This window comes from Elaeis guineensis, chromosome 11 (genome assembly GCF_000442705.2).
Source record: "Elaeis guineensis isolate ETL-2024a chromosome 11, EG11, whole genome shotgun sequence".
Classification (NCBI taxonomy): Eukaryota; Viridiplantae; Streptophyta; class Magnoliopsida; order Arecales; family Arecaceae; genus Elaeis; species Elaeis guineensis.
In genome coordinates, this window is record NC_026003.2 from 117,433,495 (window position 1) to 117,448,933 (window position 15,439).

Below are 15,439 nucleotides of genomic sequence, written 5' to 3' on the forward strand. Positions count from 1 at the left end.
CAGGAAGAGAAGCACCGTTGAGCCAATCCGTAGGCATTCCTCCATTAAAAGATCTCTCACTATCTTCAGATCAAAATTTTACAGGGGTGACAGTTAATGATCAACTAATTGTTAGTTTACCCAAGAAAACTTCCAACCACTACTATATTGTGTTTTGGAGTTATCGTAGCAGTCGACTTAGGCAATAGATGGTAATAGTGGTCATTGTTTGCTTAAACTGTATTTATGCATGGAACAACATCAAGAGGCAAACTCTGTGATGGTTCCTAGCAAGTGCAGGTGCAACTTAGTAGTCTAACCCGGAGCATTGAGCTTCTCCTTCAACGTATGGCATCATCTACAAATTTGCAGTGACAGAGAAATACAATATACAATATGAGAGATTTTTGAATGCAAATATGAAAGGAATGCTCCTGTGAAAACTCAAGCATGGAAAGTAACCTATGTGCCATTTTGTAGGCATGAAATGATTGAAAATTAAAAAATAAATAAATAAATAAATAAATAACAGTCTGCCGGTCCTGCAAAGAACTCGTTGTCAAATTAAAGTTGGTCACAGTTCTTTCCACCTAGCATTACCGCAAGCACTTCAAACTTCCCCTTGGTATCCAGATTCTCACAAACCCTAACAGAAGCCAGGGAACTTCATGCACATCTCCACATCAAGGAAGAGTCGAAATATATAAAAGCATTTCTACAATACAAGCCATGGTTTGGCATACATCTCATACAGTAAGTCTTTAGTACAAGCATAAGTTCTACATATTGTCTCAAAAAAGTACCAAATATGCTCCATAGGCATCATCTAGACTGATTATAACACCATAGAGACACATAAAAAAGACAAGTTTCGATCAACTAGTCCACGAATCACTTCTTTCCTGGTGAATTTGATTCCCTGTTGGGCAGGGTGGAGTCAATGACAGCCCGGAAGATGTGAACGTCCAAGACTAGCTCTCCAGTTAGCTCAAAAACGCAGACATCTCCTTCTTCCAAGCTGTTGTCTATTGCAAAATTTTTCCATTGTTTGCCAAGCCCCGAGAAACAATCATAATGTAAATAACTCATTCTCCACATTTTCTGTCCGTGTGGGAGGCGAAGATCAATTGTTCGATTTTCACGAGGAAGATGCTCAGCTGCAAAGCAATTTGGAATGGTCTGTACAATAGAAGGAAGACAGTGGCATATATGAATCAAAATAATATATCTTTAGAAAAAAACTTGCGGTGATCTACCTACAGGTATAGTTTGAGAAGAAAGATTATTTCATATGACACAAGAGTCTATATTTGAGGTGATCACTATTTATCATGATTAGTCTTGTGAAGTAAGCAAGCTAAAAAATTTAATGCAAATGAGGCTTAAAGCATTACATTATAACAATACATGCAAGATGAAACCAATTTCTTGTTTCAGGACTGACTAACTTCTGCCAAACCAATGTAATGCAATACCTAATAAAAGATATTCTGGTCATAGACAATGACACTTGTATAATTGCTTAAGATTTATATCATCCATTTCACAGGTCAACCTACAAATAACCAATCAAAAGAATTTTCATTTTTCCCCTGTCTGATGTAAAAAATGTCCACGAAAGATGAAACCAATTTCTCATTTAAATGTTTCATAAGTTAACTTAGTAATTTTTACTAACACAGAATTTGTATTGCAATATTTAGGGCAAGAATAGACCACATAGTTTAGCACCCAGAGTTTCCTATGCAAGATCTTTGTAATACGCAACAAATCTGGACACATAATTCCATCATCAAACTGCTCATAGAAGTAAATCTATTAATTCTTTCAAGTCAAATATATTGAAATTTGAAAGGTCATGCTGTTACATATTTTATCCAAGTTCCAACTAAATAGCATTATTGCTTGAAACTCTCCTGGACCGAAGTGTACAGATAATGCTACTATCATCCATCAACAGCCAATGTGCACTTGGAGCATACAATGAATTGTCTGATGAAATTTATATTTCTCTACATCAGGATAATTTATAGAACTTTGGGTCATTAAGCACACTAGCAAGTAATATTGACATTGTGATAGAGGCTATGGATGCCTTCAGGACAATGAAGGAAAATGCAGAAGATCTAGAGGGACATTATGGAAGTGGTTAGGGAAGAACAGTGGTTGGGGTGTCAAAGATCTATTCTCCAACTAGACTATGTGGTAATTAATGGGTCAATCATGTGCATGACATCAACGATATGACAGTGGGTCATACTACTGTGGAAATAAACCAGGCATAAGCCACAAGAAGGCTATGGGGTTCAACAACTTTTTCTAGCACTGATGAACTGACACTTGTCCCAATGGCCATACCCCTCTTCCTTGCAACCAGAGGCCTTGGTTTGAATCTTTGGTGGTGCATCCAGAGTACTGGAACCTTGGTGATTATAGTATGAATTGGTCTCCCTCCCTTTTAATAAAAAGAATGCTTTTCTAGTAGTGTCACATTTCGAATCCAGTATCCAATTCGGATACGTGATTACCATACGCTTCTTAGGATGTCCTAAAGAATATACAAGGCCAAAAATAATTCATTACAATATTTTAATATCTATAAATAATAATGATCTATTTTCATAGCAATGAACAAAATTTATACAATTACAAATTCAATTCCTTATATCATCTAACTGGATATCAATAACGCTCTATCTATTCATCCGCTCACTCGCAAATCCAAACCATAGCCAATCATGAGCATCCTACAATTCTGAGAAGAAAAGAGAAATGGAGGGGGTGTGAGCTTTACAGTCCAGTAAGAATCCCATATATCACACCATTATAATAATATAATTTGAAAATAACAATAAACATAAAATCTCATATCAAATATTCAAAATAATACAAACATCCGTATAAACATATGTCAAGTATCTATCTTGTCAAAAGAGAAATGTTATCATATATCACCGGTGAAAGCCTTTTATTCAACATGAATTTCGTATCTTGTCATCTGTTTCTCTTATCACATATCCGATTTTCTTAATCATTTCTTTCCGATTTTGGACTAATCAAGATCATGCTTCAATTCTCTATCTCATCAAATTTTTCATTCATAAGTCCATCAAGGCTGTTCTAGGTATGAGCTCTTGGCTGGCTGTCCTACGTATGAAAGCCCGTAGGGGCAGTCCTAGGCATAAACTCCTGATGGGCTGTCCCAGGCATGAGCTCCTGGCCGGCTGATTCACGTATAAGCCCATGGAGACTATTCCAGATATAAGCTCCTGGCAGGCTGTCCCATGCATAAGCTCCTAGCGGGCTGTTCCAAGTATTAACCCGTGAAGGTGAAGGCTGTCCCAGGCATAAGCTTCTACCCGGCTATCCACATAATGTGAGTAGTTCAAACCATATCTTTCTTCATGAAATTATAATACGTTGACTTCATTAATCAATTTCAATTTACAGTTTGATCAAGATAAATATATCATACCCATATAATCATGCCATCAATCACTGATACATATATATTGACATAACATACTCATGCTTGAAAATTATATAAGCAAATAATGATGTCTCAAACGTAGTAAATTCATCCATCATTCAACGATGCAAAATCAATGATACAAGACCAACGGTAAAATAGCATATATAATGGTGATCATGTACAAAGGTTCTTATCTCTATCGGTGATTGATCCAAGCATAGGAATCAACGAACTCTTTGATTTACGAATTTCGAAAATAAAATATCTCGCTCGACATCTTATGCAGATAGTTGCTTCTATACATGACCATGATCAAACATAAAAATCATATAAGGAGAAATTAAGAATAAACGATCCTAATAACATAAATCCAGGACCTCTCCTAGGATCAACTAAGATTTGAATTTGTCTAAGTATCTAGACCCTCCATTGGTCCATAAAATTTTTAGAGAAAAAATTCATAAAGAGAGAGAAAAGGTCTAGAGAGAGTAATTTTAGAGAGAGAAATTTTAGAGAGAGGAAATAAAGAGAGAATATATAGAGAGAAAGTAGAGCGAGAAGATAGAGAGAGGAGAGAGAAAAGAGAGAGAGAACTCTCTCTCATTTTTCTTCTTCTGATTTTTTTTTCTTTTCTTTGCTTTTCTTTCCTTTCCTTTTTCCTTTCTTTTTCTTTTTCTTCTTTTTCTTTTCTTTTTTTTTCTTTTTATTCCCATATCTTTCTTTTTTCTTCTTCTCCTCATCCAAAACAGAGGACCCGATTTCCTTCCTTCTTCTTTCCCCTCACGCAATCAAGGAAGGCCGACACCGACCACCCATGGTGGTTCTCGATGACGGCGAACACACAGCCCCGGCGACACCCCAATGGCAGCTGTTGTCGACAGCATACGGAAAAAAATAAAACAAAATAGGAATGGCCCTGTTTGAACTCAAACCGGTAGCTTGTCGGCTTCCCCTGCACACCGGCGATGAGGAAAAACCAAAATAAAGAAGAGAGAAAGGAGCTTATCTTGCTCCAACGGCCAATGAAAACTTCGGCGATCCTTTTCTCACAAAAATCCATGGAAAATCCTTGGAGAGGTTCCAGTGAGCTCTTAAAATCTTTGATAAAGATTTAAGGGATGGAGAAGGAGCTTGATAGAGGGCTTTCCTAGATCTAATCAGAGTCTCCTCCGTCCAATCTCGATAAAATCGGGAGTGAAGAAGACTCTGGTTAAGAGTCTTCTTCCTCCTCTCTACCATGCATTGCACATAGGCTTTTTTTTTTTTGGGGCTTTTAAAGTTTGGGCTTGGTCCAGGGCCCAAATGGGCTAGGTTATTACATTCTCTTCTCCTTAAAATAATTTCAATTTCAAAATTAAGTTGTGTTATTTGAGGTACATACTTTAAAAATGTATATTCTTCATGTCATTCTCAAGCTTCCACTAATGTCTTACATATTATTTATTTCTCATGATTCTTGATATAACAAATTATTTGAAATCTCAAATTCATTCTTTTTATATTGATTCCTCAACTTTTTCGAAGAACAATAATATTTTGACCTTGTATTAAAATATCATAGTTATTTATCTAATACATTCCACTTAAAATTCATAATTATCTCAGACTATCTGTAATAGAAAATAAAAAAAGACTGAACATCGGGCGCTCTTCACAATCATCGATTTTTTTTACTTTTGACCTTCCAACAAATTTTATATGTAGACTTTCATCTCAAGAAAATCTCAACCTTCTACATCAGTTCAAATAACAATGTTAAATCTTAAAAAATAAGATCTATGTCAAGACATTCTAGGTTTGAATTAACAAAAGAACTATCAAGCTATTAACAATAAACTTGAGATATCTAGAGTTTCTTAGCATTATCTACGATGAAATAACCTACTGGCAAAAATTGCATGACTAAGATTAGATTAGGTCAAAAATATTGATAGCATCCTTTCATTATCAATAAAATCCTTCTTCATTTACAACTAATGTATTCCATCATAATATCTTTTGATTTAAAAGATTAATATTTCTAATCAATTTAATCTACCATGCTTTTGCTACGTACTCTAATCTTAATTCATCAAATTATATAGATTTATCGAAAGATAAGAATATCTTTGTATATTAGATCAATTAAAAATAGACCCAACTTTCAAATTTCATAAAAATACTTAGAGCAAAATTTTAATTTTCTTTATTTTTACTACCCCTTAGGCATAGCACATCAAAATTAAATTTTAATCCACTTTCTATGTTTGAAATCATTGCATAAGCTTCATCACTCCTCCAGAATCCAACATGTCTAGAATTAATTGGAGTTAACCTTGAATTTATCTTACAATCATTTAAATAATTTTTAAATTATTTTTTTTTTAAATAATTAACTCCAACTCGAACAAATTAGAAGAACTCAAGTCAACATCTTTGTAAGTAGAATCAACTTGATTATTTCTTATAAAGCTCTCTTCATCACAACCCTTGACATTAATCGATAAATCCAGACAAAATCTTATCCGTTATGTGTTAAGATTTATATAAGTCATTTAAAATTTAATACTAGCGAGATATCTTAGATCAGCTCAGAAATCTAAATTTTGATTTGAATAATTAATACACTCCACTATCTTCAACAATCATAAGCAAAATTAAGAAATCCAATCCAAAGATGATAATGTGAATTATTAAAGATTTTCTCATAATATGTATATCATACTCTAACAAAACTAATTTTCTTATTCAATTTAACAACAATATCAAAATACCCTAGATTCACTTAGAAAAGCAAACTTTTGACTTAAAATTCAATCCAATTCAAAAAATTAAGGAATCAAATTCAAATATGATATTTTAAATAACAAAAGATTTTATCAAGATGTGTATCTCATATTCTCATAATAAAATTCAAGTATATATTACTATTATATTATTTTTTTAATCTAATTTCGAGTTTCATTTATGATCCACTTATAGATTTAATGCTCGAAAAATATTTCTCTCTCATATAAGGTAATTTCTTCTTAGACCAGATCCTAAGTAACTTCTTTCTGATGAATCCAAAATTTATAATGATCAAATAATTAACATCAAAATCAAAAAGAAGTTATCATAATCTCCATCCATATAAATTTAGCATTCCAAAATTATCGACTATACCCAACATAACATATTAATACCTCTCACTTCATTTCAAGGTCAATACTTCTCATACTCAGATCAATCCTACTAATTGAAATCTAAGATATAACTTGTCAATTTTATTATAGACATCATATGCCACTTATACATAAATTTTATCATAGTATCTATTGATTCAAAATTCAAATATTGAATCCTTTCTTTTATGTCTATCATGTTCCTTATTATCATAATCTAAGTTCAAATATCACACTAAAGTCACAATCCTAAATAATTATAATCTTAAGCTCAAATACCACTTAAGTCATATTCTCTAGTACCTAAACTCTAATATCATTTTATCACATCTTTAATGATCATAACCTTAAACTCTGATATTATCTATCATACTCTATTAATCATAATCCAAAGTTTTAATATCGCTTATGCCACAGTCTCTAGTGATCTTAAACCTAAGCTCCAATACCATTCTGTCATATCCTATTAATCATATATAAAATTTTGATATCACTTTATAATCCCTAGTGATCTTAAACCTAAGCTCTGATACCACTCTGTCATGCCCTGAACCCAGCATCCGGATCGGATATGTGATGGCCACACACTCCTTAAGATCTCCTAAAGAATATGCAAAGCCAAAAATAATTTATTACAATATCTCAATATCTATAAATAATAATGATCTATTTTCATAACAATGAGCAAAATTTATACAATTACAAATTCAATTCCTTCTATCATCTGACTGGATATCAATAATGCTCTATCTATTTATCCGCTTACCCGTAAACCCAAACCATAGCCCATTACGAGCATTCTGCAATTCTGAGAAGAAAAAAAAAATGAAGGTGTGTGAGCTTTACAGCCAAGTAAGGATCCCACATATCACACCATTATAATAATATAATCTAAAAATAGTAATAAACATCAAATCTCATATCAAATATTCAGAATAATACAAACATTCGTATAAACATATGTCAATTATCTATCTTGTGAAAAGAAAAATATTATCATATATCACTAGTGAAAGCTTTTTATTCAGCATGAATTTCATGTTTTGTCATCTATTTCTCTTATTACATATCTAATTTTCTTAATCCTTTCTTTCTAGCTTTGGACTAATCAAGATTATACCTCAATTCTCTATCTAATCAAATTTTTCACTCATAAGCCCATCAAGACTGTCTCGAGCATAAACTTCTGGCTGGCTGTCCCACGTATGAAAGTCCGTGGGGGCTGTCCCAGGCATAAGCTCCTATCAGACTATCTCAAGCATGAGCTCCTGGTTGGTTGGTCTATGTATAAGCCCGTAGAGGCTGTCCCAGGCATACGCTCCTGGCAGGCTGTTCCAGACATAAGCTCCTGACAAGCTATTGTAAGTATAAACCTGTGAAGGCTGTCCCAGGCATAAGCTCCTGCCTGACTATCCACATGACGTGAGTAGTCCAAACCATATCTTTCTTAATGAAATTATAATACGTTGACTTCATTAATCAATTTTAATTTATAGTTTAATAAAAATAAATATATCATACCCATATAATCATACCATCAATCACTAATACATATATATTGACATAATATACTCATGCTTGAAAATCATATAAGTAAATAATGATGTCTCAAACATAGCAAATTCATCAATGCAAAATCAACGATACAAGACCAACGGTAAAATAGCATATATAATAGTGATCATGTACAGGGGTTCTTACCTCTATCGGTGATTGATCCAAGCATAGAAATCAATGAACTCTTTGATTTACGAATTTTGAAAATAAGATATTCTGCTCGATATCTGATGTAGATAGCCGCATCTCTACATAACCATGATCAAACATAAAAATCATATAAGGAGAAATTACGGATAAACGATCCTAATAACATAAATCTAGGACCTTTCCTAGAATCAACTAAGATCTGAATTTATCTAAGCATCTAGACCCTCCACTGGTCCATAAGACTTTAAGAGACAAAATCCATAAAAAGAGAGAAAAGATCTAAAGAGAGAAAATTTTAGAAAGAGGAAGTAGAGAGAGAATATATAGAGGAAAGTGAAGAGAGAAGGTAGAGAGAGGAGAGAGGAAAGAGAGAGAGAACTCTCTCTCATTTTTCTTCTTCTTTTTTCTCTTTTCTTTCTTTTTCTTTTTTTTTCTTTTTCTTTTTATTCCCGTATCCTTCTTTTTTCTTCTTCTTCTCCTCATCCAAAATAGGGGACCCGATCTCCTTCCTTCTCCTCTCCCCTCATGCAGCCAAGGAAGGCCGACACCAGCCACCCATGGTGGTTCTCGACGGCGGCGAATACACAGCCCCAGTGACAGCCCCAATGGCAGCTATTGCCGGCGGCATACAGGAAAAAAAAACAAAACAAAACAGGAACGGCCCTGTTTGAACTCAAATCGGTAGCTTGCCGGCTTCCCCTGCACACTGGTGATGAGGAAAAACCAAAATAGAGAAGAGAGAAAGGAGCTTACCTTGCCCCGACGGCCAACGAAAGCTCCGGCAATTCTTTTCTCACAGAAACCCATGGAAAATCCTTGGAGAGGTTTTGGTGAGCTCTCAAAATCTTTGATAAAGATTTAAGGGATGGGGAAGGGGCTTTATAGAGAGCTTTTTTTGACCTAATCGGACTCTCCTCTGCTCGATCTCGACTAAATCGGGAGCGAAGAAGGCTTCGGTTAAGAGTCTTCTTCCTTCTCTCTACCACACACTGCACACAAGGATTTTTTTCTTTTCTTTTCTTTTCTTTTTTTTTTTTGGGTTTTTAAAGTTTGGGCTTAGTCCAAGGTCCAAATAGGCTGGGTTATTACAAGCAGTGACATGTAGGATTTAGGTAACCCTTTCATCTAGCTATTCTTTCCTGCTTGGGCACATAGATGCTCATCATTTTAGGAGGATTGGTTCCGGTAAACAGAAAGGTCCATAAATTTGTCACAAAAGCCCTGAATATAGGCACATTTAGAATTCACAACCAAATGAGTTCATGACATAAGTGGTGCGTTTCCATAACTAATATATATGCACTCATGGTACTTTCCATAACTAAGAAAGAAGAGATTGAGAGAAAGAGAGCATGACATCATCAAGAATATGTCATAACATACTAAGAAAGATCACTAGGCTAACTGCATAATAGATGAATCTCAACTACCCCTGCAAATGATTTCTCATTTACCAAAAAAAAAGACAAATTCTTTAACAAAAAGAAACTATAATGTACAAGGCAAGAAGAAATTCTTTATGCATAGGAAGAGAAAAGAGTACGAGAATAAATAAAAAAAGATTAGTTCGAAGACATGAAGATAATTGTGCTTACTAGGAAAAATTTTTTGTACACATGGGTTGGCTTCATAACTTTTAGGAAGAAAGGGTGGGTTGGTTGATACGAGATAGCTTTCAGCTGTGCTTGAGCTTTTCCTTCAGCAGTCGCCAATCTCCTCCAAATACGTTGGAATTCTTTCTTAGTATTTTGCTTCTTGACTTTAGTGAACTTGACAATTTGTTCTGAAATTTTTAATTAAAGTGAGAATAAAATAGGATGTCTGATTACAGCACAAACAAGATAAACAAAATGTTACAGAGAAGACAACTGGAACTCCTTATCATAACATTTTTAAGACAGAGGGTAGATTCTGCACAAAGTAGAACGTTACACATATAATAATAATAATAATAACAACAACAACAGTGGCGGCGGCAGCAGTAGTATTAGTAATAGTAATAGTAAGACAACAAAAGTTCCCCAAAAGACAATGCAATGTGTACGTGTATGTAAGTGTATATGAAAGATGGAAACATGAGAAACTTCACCTTTTTCATTCACTGAATCCCTGGAAAAATTGTTATCTCTGATTTTTCTCTTGGGATTAGTTGATCTGACATGCAGAATGTTGTCAGAGATATTGTCATTGACCTGAGGAAGCTTGCTAGGAGCTGACAGACGTTGCATTCGTTTTTTATCATTACAGAATATTTTTGAAGATCCATGACCATGAGCTTTAGGAGGTAAGGATTCATGTAAAATTTCCATGAAATCTCTGATTTTTCTCTTGGGATTAGTTTCTTTGACTCTCAGACTGTTGTCAGAAATATTGTCATTGACCTTGCGAGGAGCTGACCGACGTCGCATTTGTTTTCTGTCATTACACAATATTTTTGAAGAACCATGACTATGGGCTTTAGGAGGTAAGGATTCATGTAAAATTTCCAAGGAGTCCTCCAAAATTTCTTTTACTGATTGGCATGATTCCTTAGCTTTATTCTTGGTGTCCTTAACAAAGTAGCATGCCTCTTTCTCACAACCAGTCTGATCAAAAATCAGGACACTGAAGCATAAGTTGCCATGGTATTTAAAGACCAAATTATCGCCTTCTTTAATGTAGTGATCTTCCACAAACTTCTTCCATCCATCGTTAAAAATCATATCTTCTGCATCATTCGACAGTCTGACATGCCACAGGTTGCCGCTAGGACCTTTCAGTTGAATATTTTGAGACAATTCCTCTTTGAAATTCTTCACGAACTTCTTTGGGATAATCTACAGATCAGATAGCATCAAAAGTTATAATGAAGATTTGGCGGAACTATATGCATTTACATTGTTTCAAAGAACTCGAAAGAAAAGATGTACCTCCAAGAATATCGATCAATAATTTAAACAGAAACATCGATACAAAGGAAGATACATATGAAGGAGTGACCAATTCAAACGGTAAAAAAAGCTCTGTGCATGTTAGTGACTGTGCCCAAAAACAAATAGGTGCACCCTGCTAGTACTACACACCAGTATTTCAGTCCCATTTCTCTGGCTGTTGCATTCAGTAAAAGGAATCGCTATTCATCGGCAGTGATGTCTAGCAAAACACGGCGGCAACTCGATCAAAACACACATACACTATGGGTCACTGACCAGCATGTTTCATTTCATGAAAGGCCACGAGAACAAAATAAGGAAGTCAGAAGTTTATCATTAAAAAATGAGCATTTATTTCTGTTATTATTTTTTTGAGAGCTCAATCATTGTACTTTTTTAAATTTTATATTTGATTCACTATGATAATGAAAATGCCAAGGCCTCTTTTTACACCTACATCAAATTTTCAGAAAAGGGGAGTCAAGCTGGAGAAATAGTACCCAACTTGAGATAATAAACAAAAACAACATACAAAACTTACTTTGGTTTTATACAGTTGGTGTTATTACGAGTTCTTTAACTTTGTTTAAAGATTCATCGTGGTGAACAAATTCTCTTATTCAAAACCAGAAAGGGCTCATTGTTGTTTCAAACAAGCTCTAGGAACGATTAAGATTATCTCCCATGTGGTCCATGAAAAAAATTCTATCCTTTCTAAAAGCCTACAGAGGAGAGATTCTGAGTGAAGAGAGCGATTTTGTCGAACCTACCATGCGATGAGAGAAATCACCATCCATAACCTTGAAAAAATGGATTCTTGTTGTCTCAAAATGATCCCAGTAACAGTGCTCTTCCCAATTCATGCAGCAGCTGCACCTCTGTTCCATTCCAGAAGACCTACAAACAAGTCATTTGGAAAATTATTATAGTGAGAACATGGTAAAAATTAGCGACACAGCTTACAATGACAAATAAATCACAAATGTCAGAAAAAAATATACAGCAAATGATAAATTTCAGTGCACCTAAGAAAAGAAATGCTGAGAATATCAGGACATGGTTTGTACTCAGTTAAAGCAGAGAGCAGTATGTCAACTATATCCTTAACGCCAGAAGCAGAGTTGAATGATGACATATTCTAGCAATACAGGCTGACTTGGAAACCATACACACAAGAATGTTACTCAAAGAAAACCAAGAACGCTAAAACAATATAAAATGATCACCATGGCCTTTCATTTCTTAGGAAAAGATGGAACACCCCCCCCCCAGTTCGAAAGATGCGAGGCGCTTAAAAGAGCAGCAGAGCTCTAACCTAAGAGGGCTAAACAATAGTAGTTAATACGAGACGGAAAAATATAGAACAGGTGAAGTTAAAACAGAGAAGCAGACATCCCCGACAAATTAAAACCTTAAATGGTCATAGTATAGAGCATAGAGCGCTATAAATACTCACTGTCACAGGTAAAGCTTGATAATAGTTTGATGATATAATATAGAACACTTCCAAAAGTAATCGTTCTCTAGCAAACAGGAATAGAAGTTAGTAGTATGATGACTCCAGTCCATTCCATTATAATGAGAAGAAAACAAAGAAGCAACTTGATTGCTAGTATGATATAGAAAAGCAGAAGTACAAAGATGATAGATTTCTTCAAAGTACTACCCGGAATAATAGATGTTTCACACTCGGTTTCTTTTTCTATCTAGCTTATTTGGTTGCCCATATATATATATATATATATATATATATGGAGAGAGAGAGAGAGAGAGAGAGCGAGAGAGAGAGAGAGAGGTTTTACAGGCCTGTTACCGTTGGTGGGAAAAGCAGCGGGAAATTTGAAATGAGCGTTTTGAATGAACCAAGCCAACCGACTAGAGCTTGTGGTTTTGGTCTAGGCTTGTTGTTTAACCGGCTCTACTAGGACACCAGAACTGGACTGGAGGTTGCTCTGGCGACAGAAGCATCTCTCCTATTTGAAACGGATGGAAACAGCAGTTTTTATTTGCCTAGTTCGATCAGTTTTTGAATTCAAATAGATTGTTGGCTATTAGCTCACCTATTTTCTAGATTATTTTACCAATATCTATAAATATTATTTTAATTGGATGATCAGTGGAAAGCAACACAAGCCATTAGAATAATTTAGCAACTCCACAATGGCTATTATTTCAATTTCTATTATATTAAAAGAAGAATATTACAGCTTACAGGGGCCTCTCAAACCATTATATTGGCTGTTACACTGCTAGCAGCCATTACTTAAAAGTCTTCTCTGAGGTGCTTTGCTTTCTTGCAAGAAAGGCCAGGGACTAGGTCTGGCTTATCGAACAAATGGGAGATGCTCCAACTCATTCCAATTTAGCCTGCAGTCATTATGGTCATTGTAATTGGATATTCAATCTAACCATTCATTTGAACCCTTGTAATACCTTTCTATAGACTGCTACGGTAACAATCCTGAAGAGAGAAAATTAATAAAAATACATGCATCAGAAATTAAGTAGGTCTTACCATCCAGCTGTGCCAACAAGAAATGTTAAATAAAAAAAAAAAAAAGAAGCTTCTTTTCTTTCTTTCTTTTTTTTTTTTAATCTTCCTTACCGTTTTAAAATCCTAACAAGCATTTTGTTGTCCTTCATGGATGCTCGCTCGAAGATACACTTATCGCCTTCTTCCAATCCAGTATCGGCACAAAATTCCTGCCATCCTTGTGCCAAGCATACACCCTTTCTGCCTCTGTTGCATACTCTGACACGCCATGACCTGCCTTCCACATCATTGAGAATCACTTCATGATTTTTTGCTATGTCATTGGATTCTCTGAAGGAGACAGGAATATGCTGGACTCAAAACATAATTGCAGCAAATGTTATTGCAGAAGAAATAATAGAATGGTCCAAATCATAGACTGACTACATTTACAGCCTATTCATTAGAAAGGAAGAATAGGGAACATCAGACACTCACCATGTAATTCCTAGTAAGGTTGTGATCCTTTATGATGGCCTCAAAAGATTTCCTCCCACTGCAATATCTCCACTTTCTTTGAATTGACATTTCTCCTCCATCCATCATTCTCTTCTGTCTTCTACCAACTTGCACTGTTGGCCTTTGAATTATATCTGCTTCCCATTCGTTGTAATTGCATACATTGTAGAAATATTTAATCAGCTGATTGGTTGAAGGAAAGATTCGATGAAAGAATGAACTTACCTTCTGCATCATTCTTGGAGTCCATCTCTTGTTTGATGTCCATTTGTCTGACACTCTGCACACCAATAGGACTATAGTTTCTCCAACATGCATTCGTATCAAAAACCTGAAAGCTGAAAGTCCCATCACCTTCGTAACTGAACACCATGAAGCACCCCATCTTTAAATCATGGGCTTGTGCAAATTCTCGCCAACCCTCTCTGAAGCACATGTTTCGGTTTTGGCCATGAATGTGGACACTCCATGGCTTGCCAAGGGGACTAATTAGCGTAGCACTTTTGCCTCTAAGATTCATAATGTACTTAACAAATGCCGGTGGAATGCCCTGCAGAAAAATATGAAACAGATTACGAAGTAAAATTAGAACAGCTTCTAAAGAAAACTAATTTAGTTTTATGTAGTAATGACATGGTTCATCTCATGGTTGTGGTTGACCCCTGGTTCATTTCATAGTTACAGATAGATTACTCATTGCAAACCAGAAACATTTGAGTCGAATATATTCAAGGCAAGCTTCCCTCTGACTGGAAAACAGAAGGATAAATTCACTGGAGAACAAAAACCCAACAAGTCCAGGCGCGGAGTTCTCCCTTAAATGGGAGAGTTTTTTTTTTTTTTTTTCTCATGAGGAAGAAAGACATGTACCAGCTCCTTGTCAAAACCATGCATCAAGACTTTGAAGAACTCAGGCTTTCGCGCATCACCATCTCTATCCTTGAACAATTCTTTGCACGAATCCATCTCCGCATGAAACTGGCGTTGTGTGGAGTGGGAGCACAAGAGAATGGCCACATGAGTTCACGATATCAAGCTTATACTGAGAGGATACCTCTAAAAATCCGAGAAGGGAAACGAATATCACTTTTTCGGATTCCTGGAAACAAACGGCTAGTTTTGAACTCCTACAATATATACACATATTGCGTGCAGGGAGCCGTTTGGGGGCGTCCTCCCACCTCCTGCGAATCAGTTTGACTGTTCCCCGTGAACTCTGTTCTTAATCTACCCC

At 35.4% G+C, this 15,439-nt stretch overlaps 1 protein-coding gene across 3 annotated transcripts; it reads right to left on the reverse strand.

The window, feature by feature from the left end:
• Positions 1 to 642: 642 nt before the first annotated feature.
• LOC105053919 (putative B3 domain-containing protein Os03g0621600) lies at positions 643 to 15,292 on the reverse strand. Of its 3 annotated transcripts, XM_019853622.3 has the most exons (9): positions 15,076 to 15,292; positions 14,431 to 14,755; positions 14,185 to 14,339; positions 13,819 to 14,057; positions 11,984 to 12,110; positions 10,391 to 11,117; positions 9,897 to 10,084; positions 7,361 to 7,402; positions 643 to 1,158 (listed from the first exon to the last, which is right to left on the reverse strand). In XM_019853622.3, exons 1-9 carry the CDS (start codon positions 15,169 to 15,171, stop codon positions 871 to 873), a joined length of 2,187 nt encoding a protein of 728 aa, XP_019709181.1. In that variant the 5' UTR covers positions 15,172 to 15,292; the 3' UTR covers positions 643 to 870. The 3 variants fall into 3 exon arrangements, with proteins under 3 accessions (XP_019709181.1, XP_019709182.1, XP_073101831.1); XM_019853623.3 differs by lacking the exon at positions 7,361 to 7,402; XM_073245730.1 differs by lacking the exons at positions 643 to 1,158; positions 7,361 to 7,402 and adding an exon at positions 8,303 to 8,399.
• Positions 15,293 to 15,439: the final 147 nt, after the last annotated feature.